This window comes from Rhinolophus sinicus, chromosome 12 (assembly GCF_057876585.1).
Source record: "Rhinolophus sinicus isolate RSI-liver-muscle chromosome 12, RSI-T2T, whole genome shotgun sequence".
Classification (NCBI taxonomy): domain Eukaryota; kingdom Metazoa; phylum Chordata; class Mammalia; order Chiroptera; family Rhinolophidae; genus Rhinolophus; species Rhinolophus sinicus.
This window is the reverse complement of record NC_142512.1, coordinates 25775204-25784814: the sequence shown is the minus strand read 5'-3', so window position 1 is coordinate 25784814 and position 9611 is coordinate 25775204. Positions and strand designations below refer to the sequence as shown.

The following is a 9611-nucleotide window of genomic DNA, read 5'->3' as shown; positions in this document are numbered from 1 at the left end:
TTTTGTGTAAATGAGTTTATTGAGGAAGACACAAGGTCAAGCTTCCCCCAATCCCCACCATCCCCAAGAACAGATCCCAACAACAAAAGAATGATAGGCATTCAGAGGGCAACATTTACCCCTTCCCCCCCTCCCCATTTCTCTCCGAGTCCCAAGCTTCACAACACAGACACACTGAATAGGGTTGGGCGAGGACAGACACTCAGGGAATCTCTGGCCAGCAAGAGTTCTGGGTGTGTGTGTGCTTCCATTGCCCTCTGTATGACACCAGCTGACGTTACAAAGACATACTGAGGCAGAGGAGAGGGGAACGCAGGGCAATCTCCATTCTGTTTCCCCTGTTCGGCCAAGCTTGAAATGGGCCAGAAGGGAAGCTGTGGTGGAGGCAACAGGTTCTGTTTCTTCAGGAGAGGTCCTTTTCTGAGGAGCAGAATCCCCCGCTAAGTGCTGGGGCGCAACGGGAGGCAGCCTCCCCAGAGCCCAGGGTTCCCGGATTGGTTCAATCAGGTCAGCTGGGAATGGCTGCAGTTACCTGCCACTGCTGGGAGGCTGAGGGAAGCCTAGTTTCAGGGGTGGAGGGACATATCCTGATATAAAATTGTTTCTGTCTGCTTATCTTGACACACACCCCTCCTTCTGGAACTAGTTTGCTTTGAGATGAGAACATTGTATTTGTAGTGTGAACCTTCACTGCTTGTATCCAACTGACTCTATGATTTCCCAATCAGGGAACTTTATTAACCCACTTTTCCACCCCACACATACTCTCCACATGCCCAAGGGGTGCTGAGCGCAGGACATAGTTCCTTTCTCCAACCCTGGTAATTCTTCTCTTGGAGATTCTCAAGGTTTAAGAAACTACTTTAGGCGACCCACTCCCCCAGGCTTTGCAAATGGTATGAATCGGGGTCATTTCAAACATGGCAGGACTGGGGGGCAGTTTCTGCTCGTTTTCTATGTTTCCTGCTCTTGACTCATTGCAGGGCTGAGTCCAACATAAGGCCTCTGGACTCCAGAGTACCTCTGATGTGAGGAGGGGCAGCTGAGAACCAGTCTTGGTCATGGACCCTGAATACCAGGTGCCAGGCAACACAAGTGCCCACAGATGAAAGGGTGTACACACTCTGCTAAACAGGTTGGTGTTTTGGGCATGAAGCATTCGTTGCCAAATCATACCCAATGTGTTGAGGGAGGGGATTTCACATCTCCCAGTCTTCTAAGAGATGACAAGAACTGCTTGCTCCTCTGAGAGGACCCCAATTGCCATGGAGCCTAAGTAACAGGAGTAAAGAGCAGATCAGAGAGCTGAAAGGATAAGGGAATCTGAGACACCTCTAAGCTCACTTCCTCTCTGCACATACCCTGGTGGCCTCAAGAACTACGGCTCCAGGACCATATGGGCAACATTAGCTACTCCTTTATTCTGGCATCTGGATTTACCTTCTCGTGACTGAAAAGATACTCTGCTGCCACCTGATGCCAATGAATGGAGTGCCAAAGTCAGTATGGAGTATGAGAAAAAAGCCACAAAGAAGTAGGCACAGAAAAGGCAAGAGAAAGGCAGTGAGGAAAAAAAAACTAGTGAGACACAACTGTAGTGAGAACTACGCTGATGGGGATTTAGGACACACAGTACCCCAATTCTGCTACTAAACACCTAACAGGCCTTAGGCAAAAATGTTCTTTTTGCCTTTTTTCTTTTTAGAAAAACAGGGCTGCATAAGTTATCACTTAAAGTCTGTTTCAACTCTAAAACTGATTTTAGATCTGAATTGGAACCGAGAGTTGAATGAAATACAGGGTAGGGGGTGGGGGAAGGGCATTTTGATTCCTGTTCCCCATCTCTACTCAAATTCCTTAATAGTGTTATTAATGGGTCAGATCAGGGGACAGGAAAGTAGTAAGTGCTAATTTCTCTCAGCCTTGGTGCTGACAGGCCCTGTTCCTGCATCCGAAACAGCATTCAAGGAAGATCACCGTTCCCAACTGCAGAGCAATCAAATGAGGTAATATGGGGCAGAGAGAATCACAAGGAAAAGGAATTTGGAGAGAAAAAAAAGTGAAAACCCCAATGGCTAGGACAAGGTTGCCACAGATAAGAAAAGCCCTAACAGGGTGGGCAAGTAACTGTGTCTCTTCCTCCAGGACTGTGCCATTAATGATGGTCAGTTGTTTGAACATTTTCTAGCAGTTACACTGTTCCCTCAATTTCTCTTATGTACAAAAATATAAAACAATAAAGTGCAGTTTACGTTTTTCAGTGACACTTTTCCTTGCTTTAATATTTTTTGTCTTTTTCTGCTTTTGAAATGAGCTCTCAATTACAAAATATCAAACTACACTCAAAAATGTCAGCCACTGGCAAGTATGGAGAAGCCTACATGTAAGGACGGACAGCAGCAGCAGGTGGCAAGAGGTGGGAAGTGATGGAAGCAGTGGTTACAAATGTTCACAGGAAGCTAAAACTATCCAACAGGTTGTGCCCTAATGTTAGCACAGGTTACACTAGTCACTACCTTGGTGGGTGGCCTCAGTATATTTAGGTTCAGATTCTACATGGCAATACAACTTCTTCCAGTTAAGAGTCTTGGCTTGCACCGATCACAGGGTGGCCAGAGGGCACCAGAACAGTCTATCAGTTTTTCAAGATGCTGTCGTAGACCTGGTAGATGTACTGAGAGACTTCAGGAGCTCTACACTTCAGCGACAGCTGTTGGGAGAGAAAGGAAAACAAAGATTAGCAGGAGATTGGCTAAACTCGGAAGGTATCCAAGTACTCAGTTCAAGAAAATCTTTTTCTGATACGGTGGGAAAGGAGCTTCTATCACTGACGAGCCAAAGAGATCTTGTTAGTAGGTATTGTGGGTTTTAGAATTTCAATTTAATCAATGTCAAGTTGTGCTGTGTTTCCACCTACATTCTATGTGGGTCTATAAGATTAGGAAATAATCCATACTAAAAACATCAAAGTCTCTGACTGCGGGGGAACAGCTGTTCCAATGCTTTGCTAAGAGTCATAGGGATTATTCCCCCACATGAAGACGGAAGGGCTAAACCCTTGTCTTGTGGTGGTCGTTTCAGCTGTCTACTTGGTTCTCAGTGTGACAAGGATGGTTATCTCAGTCCCAATTCAGGAGGATGTACAATCAACTAAAATAAAAGTGTGAACTAGTCAGGTCCAAGGTACTCGTCCTTTCCCTATTATATTGAAGAAAGCATACATGGTCATGGAGGGAAAATAAGAATTAGCACAAAAAGACATTTACTTACTATAACCAGACAGCAGTTCATGCCAACAGTTTCATCTTTAATTTTCTGCCTCTAGACAGACAAATCACATACTTCTGATACCTCTCTACTTCTCTACCATGGCCTCTTCTTCTAGTCTAACAATTACCAAATTAAAATTAAAAAGATTCCAATGTTGAACGCTGAGATTTTCACTTCGTAGGTCAACAAGCACAAAAGTTAAACCCAGATTTGGACTCCTTATTAGATTAGGCAAAATACTACTAATAATAATACAACAGTGGAAGCATTCAAACTCCATTTAGAACCAGAAAATTTCATATGTGCTTTTTGTATTACCAACACCATCGCTGTTATTTATTAAGGTAGATCAATAAAAGTTGTCTTTAACAATATATCACCATGAGATTTTAGATTTCACCTTTTTATTCTCTTATTAGAGACTCTGGATATGTTAACATAGTACAACAGGCGAGAATATTTTTGGCAAAAAAGTGAAGATATTGGTCAACCCTGAATTTCTTGAAAAAACTCACATCCTTAAAACCTGAAATTTTAAAAATGCAAAAAACAGGAAAACATCAACAGAGTCTCTTTTTATTTACAGCTTCAAGGTTAGGTCGCTAAAGCATTTCCAAAAGTGCTGCTTGACATTAGTCAGGAAGACAATTCTGGTAAATGTAAACAACAACAACTAATTTAAGAACATAAATATGCATAGAAAACAGATCCCTACCTGGTCAAAGGTACAGTGATAGGCATTTCCCTGACTTTTCAACTCCCTATAGAGGCAATTCTGTATCACCTCCTCCACAGCCTCTCCACTGCCAGTGTTGTGGGGAATTCTCGTGGGACAATACATGCGCTCAGAAAAGGAGGAGAAGCTAAAAATAGTAAGAACAGCCTAAAGGAGGTAATTCCCAGACTAAAAAAGGGTAGTTCCTCTCTCCCAAAATACTGTCCAGTATTTTTTCACATCTGTGTAGCAAAACTTGAAGTTCTCCCAGTTGGAGGTTCATTTTTTTTGTTCATAACTGGTAAGGAAATGCTGCCTTTCTCAACAAAAGACTGAACTGCAGAGGGGAGCCTGGGGGTGAGGTGGGGGGGCAGGATGGACTGACCAAGCTTGGACCCTGACAGTTTCAGCTGCCCTTTGGAGGAGGGAGAAGGAAAGAGGAGGAAGAATGAATCTCTCCCCTCAACTCCTTTATGAACTCTTACATCACGCCCCCCCCCCCCCCCAACTCCCAAGCTATCCCAGCCTTTAACAAAGGGTCAGGCTTAGACTTCAATCCACTCCTTGCTTTCCAATTAGTGCAGCTAAGACGAGCTAGAATGAATTATTATTATTATTTGGCTGAATCCTAAAGTTAAAGGGAAACATACACAAAGAAGCTACATAATCTGACTTACAAACTATAGCTAGGGCTCTGGGTCTCATTTAACATGGTTCCTAAAGGAAGAGAGGCCTTACTTGGGCTTTAACGTTCGAACTGCTAGCCTGCTTATGTGACACATCTTTAGTATCAACCACTTAGGAATGCCACCCATCCAGACAGACCCACCAAGGGAAGAAGAGTCACTTCTGCTGCCTAAGTAAGCCAAGGACTTACACATCCACTTCTGGTTTATAGTCTGGAACACACATTTCACCTGGGATAAGTTATCCTTCCAGGTGAGATGCAGCTAATAAGAAAGAGGTAGCCTCATCCTCATAGGATAAACATACCTTCTTAATGAAATACAGTAAGGACTGTAGTGGGGGAAGTGACTTATTCTCTCTTAGGAGACTAAGGGGCCACCAGTCCTCATGGGTTAGTACCGGCTCAACCAGATTTCTTTCCTCCTTACTACCTAGCTGAGATCAGATCAGTAATATAATGGGTGTTTGGGGTGATGGAGGAAAGGAAATGGGTTAGTACCGGCTCAACCAGATTTCTTTCTTCCTTACTACCTAGCTGAGATCAGATCAATAACATAATGGGTGTTTGGGGTGATGGAGGAAAGGAAATGGATCTGAGTGATTCTGAAGTCTGGAGCACCATTTAGGGGAATGGATTAGGCCTGTGTGAGACTGTGACAGAAATTTCAGATGGTTTTGTGGGCAGTAGGAACCTAGTTATCACACAAATGGAAAACAGGCGAGGGAGCAAGGAAGTATAAACAAATACACCACTTACAAATACAGGGGAAGAGAGATGGTTGTGGCTAAAAAGGGCCCCACGAGGACAGGATCTCACGAGATTTTTTTTCCCCCCTTCTTTCGCCTCCCCCCCACTCCAGTTCAAGCCAGTTGTTTCTCAGTCTAGTTGTGTAGGACACAACTCCCTGGCCCATGCTGGTGGTGGTCTGAGCCTTGTGCTCCCCGCCCCCCTGGGTCGAGGCAGTCGGTCGCCAGTCGTAGGTCAGCCACTCAAAGCAGCTCTCACCGGCTGCCAGCTGCTGCCCACTCACACTGGCCACCGGCTACTCCTGGCAGCACACAGCAGCCCATGCCGACCTCCGACTGCTCACAACAGCCCAGCTCCAGGGACAGCCGTTGTTCACAATCTTAGCTGTAGAGGGGGCAGCTCACTGGCCCCTGTGGGAACCAAATCCGCGACCTCGACCTCGGTGTTAGGAGCTCAGCGCTCCAACCACCTGAGCCACTGGGCCGGACCACGAGATTGTTTCTTACAGCTACATGTGAATGTACAGTTATTGCAAGATAAAAATTTAAAAAATGTATAGGGGAGGAAATGTCCTTCAAAAGGTGAATGGATAAACTATTGTACATCCAAATGGTGGATTACTACTTGGTGGAAAAAAGAACAAAGTGTCGATCGGTACATTCAACAACTTGGATGTCAAGGGTAGTGTGCTAAGTGGAAAAAGACCAATCTCAAAATGTTACACATTGTATGAATTTATATAACACTGTTGAAATGACACACTTATAGCAATGGAGAACATATCAGTGGTTGCCAGGGGTTAGGGCTGGAGTGAGAGTCTAACTGTAGCGAGACAGCAAAAGGAGTTTGTGATGATGGAAGAGTTCTGTGTCCTGACTGTGGTGGCAGTTATACACCTACAGATGTGTTAAGATGTCAGTATTATACACTCCTTAACAATAACAACAAGAGAAATGTAAAAACTGGTGAAATCTAAATAAGATCTATAGTTTAGTAAATAGTATCTTACCAATATCAATTTCCTGTTTGAACATGTACAGTGGGTATGAAAGATGTTATCAGCTGGGAAACTGGGTGAAAGACAGATAGGAACTCTATGAACTATTTAAAAAACTTTTTGCAAGTCAAATAATTTCAAACTTTTTTTTTTAAATTTAACAAATTATGTTTAGGACAGTGATACCAAAAGGTTCTTCTCAAAATTATCTTTATCCTTATAATAACAGAAAGAACACGGTAGGAAGTATTAAGATACCTGAATTCTAAGCACAACTCACCTACCAGCAAATTACACGATCTTGAACAAGTCACTAATCAGTCTTAACTTTGGTTTCCTTATCTGCAAACTAGGGATAACCATGCTTCTTTCACTTAGCTGAGGAGGAAGACTGTATACAGTAAAAGAATGGATGATAACAAACACACACACACACACACACACACACACACACAGCAAATTTCTAGGGAAGTAATAAATGGGGTTATTTTATGAGACATTGATCTTACGGTGAAAATCTATCCCTCTAGGAACAGCACAGAAGAGTTTTCCTTTCTTGGGGGAACTCAAAGTAAGTGACAGGGTAGTTTCTTTCCAACAGGAAAAAACGGGGGAGGGGGGATTGGCAGTGGGTGAGAGGAGTGTACAGTTTATGGGGGGAAGCCTGAAGTTTCCCAGCTCACAAATGTTTGGGCAAAAATCTAGCTTGACAGGCCTCAGCAGCTCACACACACACTCGTCCAGCTTACTCGAGGGAGGGACTAACTAGTGGGGAAAACACCAAGAAGTTTCAGTTGTGGGGGGTACTAGTATGCCCCTGATACATGCTAATGAAAACAGACTTGGCTGTTAAAATTAAGGAATGGGGTCACAGACTTTGCTAAGCTAAATGGCTAAAAAGTTCCCTTAATCTACTGCCTAGTCAGTTTCCTCAGTTATTCAATATTGAAACCTATTCTCCTGTCACTGTCTAGTCCCCTCCTTCAAAATAGCCTACAAAACCCTCAAAAATAACAAAATACGATATTTCCCCTATCCCGAGTAGTTTCTTTCACCGTACAAAATCAGATGACAAGCAGCATCCTATTAGGAGATCACATTTTACAACAGCAAACAAATGCCCAGTGTGGGGTATAAATCTGTGACTTAGAGTAATTTGCTCCTGTCCGAAAAATATTGCCAGAATGTAAATGTTAGTCCATTGTAGTATTTAAGGAAGTTTTCCAAACGAAAGTTCCCTTATAGCTTGCCAAAAGTGTATCCCATTTTGCCTTACCTTTCACAACAAGCATTTCAGGACAATGCTAAAAAACATTCATGTGTCTATGCCTCTGATACCCTTAGGCCATGAGCTCCAAAAGCAGGAAAGAAGCCCTTCTTGAAATGAGCTATGTAAACACTCTTCTTACAAGTACCTGGTTACCGTATCACATGCACAGATAGGCTAGAGAAGTATCAGAGATACGGCTAAAGTTGCCAAGTGTTGGGAGCTACTCTGTATATACAGCGTGAGTCTGAGGCATTTGCTGCCAGAGACACTATGCCTGTTGGATGGTGACACTGCAGACAGGTCCTCTAAGAGGCAACTAAGGACTTCATTATTGACTGCTTGTTTTGGACACCCAGGGTCTGAAGTGCCTCCTTCAGGTCTTTCCAGGGTGCTCCCTCCTCAAACCCATCTCACCCATTCTGAGAAAGGCCTTACCGTATAATTGGGGTTTCCTGGCTGGATCCGTAGCTCAGCCAAGATCCAAATGCCATTAGTGAGCTTCAGGGACTGGTACAGCATATCCTGCCCTTCCACATTCCTCTTGGCAATAGTATAGACGTTGTTGTTTTGCAACTTGCTGGAAACAGTGTCTAGAAACACAGATTCAAATCAGTATCAAACCAATGCATGCTAACTCTCTTATGACATTCTTACAGACCACGTGTGAAGTCCCTGACAAGTACCATTCCACATGCATATGAATGTACATTTCAGAAAGCCTTTCGTCCACAATAGCAAAGGGTCAGGGAGAGGCTCTTCAAGCGCCCATCACATTCCAGGTCAGAAAACAGAGTAAGATGCAACTGAGCATTAATGTAAGCATTACCTGTGAAGATTATGGTGAGTCAAAGAAACTTAACTAGGTGCTAGACAGGTAAAAATGCTCTGAAGAGAACACAGACAGAAATGGGCGTACGAGCGTGCTGCAGTGACGGCCATGTTGCTATTTATTTCTGGAACATTGGTCCCAGAGCCAGGGATACATACACCGATAGTCAAACCTGTACCACTACTTCCTGAGTCGCTACTACTTCACTATGAGCCACTCTGGCCTCAACTGCCAGATCAGAAAAAGGCACAGAGTAGCAGAATCCTACAAGTCAAATTTATTAACCTTGGATAGTTAAGATTATTTTTTTAAAGCAAATTATTTCTTAAGCCTGTAGAGAATACCATGCCTCCAAATTAACACTGAAATAAACTGTCTCAACAAAAGACTTTGAGAAAGACTGAAGTTGTACAAAGATGTCTATACAAGGTCCTATAACCCCAGCTGCTGCTGCCGGTGGAGGCCTTCACAGTCGCCAACCCAGGGTAAGAACAGGTTGGTGTTGGGGTCTCCTTGTGACTACAGCATCAAAGAGACATGATGTTCTATAACTGCAGGTCATTTCTCTCTCCTTGTTCTCTTACTGCTAATATGAGACGTGTAGCATCAGAGAAAGAGAAACTTTAAAAGGAGATGATGAACACTGCTTTTCTGTTGATAGTTTATTATGTTCATTTCTGATAAGAATTCAAATTACTCATGCCAACTTCAGGAACTAAATTCTTTCCATATAAAAACCTGTCATATTCTATTGTGCTCTCTAGGAAGAGGCTGCCATGGCGAACGGTCTTTCTGTTCTCCTAGATAGCAGGCTGAGTACAGGGATCCTGGAGTCTTTCATCGCTGTGCTTCCCACAGTATCTGGGACACAATGGCTACCCACCAATACCTGTGAATAAGCCTGGCTCAGGTGTTGGAGATGCTGATATGTACATAGTGCCATAGGCAGTAAAAACCATCTACTTAGATGTGGGCTGATTTTGCAGGTAGTTCTTGCCCTAACATCTTTCTCACATATTCAAACCAGTCCAAGCTCAGGGGAGGAGGCCCTTAAGTCTTCACTAAACCTGTGCACCACACTTAGTTATTACTTAA

The 9611-nt window shown here is 43.5% G+C and overlaps 1 protein-coding gene across 2 annotated transcripts in view; it reads right to left on the bottom strand.

Moving 5' to 3' along the window:
* The window catches only part of AP2B1 (adaptor related protein complex 2 subunit beta 1), a 105212-nt gene continuing 95601 nt past the window's right edge, over nt 1-9611 (bottom strand). For both annotated transcript variants that reach the window (XM_019732556.3, XM_019732559.3), the window contains 2 exons: nt 8123-8277; nt 1-2710 (listed from right to left, as the gene is read on the bottom strand). In XM_019732556.3, the coding sequence (XP_019588115.1) occupies nt 2636-2710; nt 8123-8277 (230 nt within the window). In that variant the 3' untranslated portion in view covers nt 1-2635. The remainder of the gene's footprint in view (nt 2711-8122; nt 8278-9611) is intronic.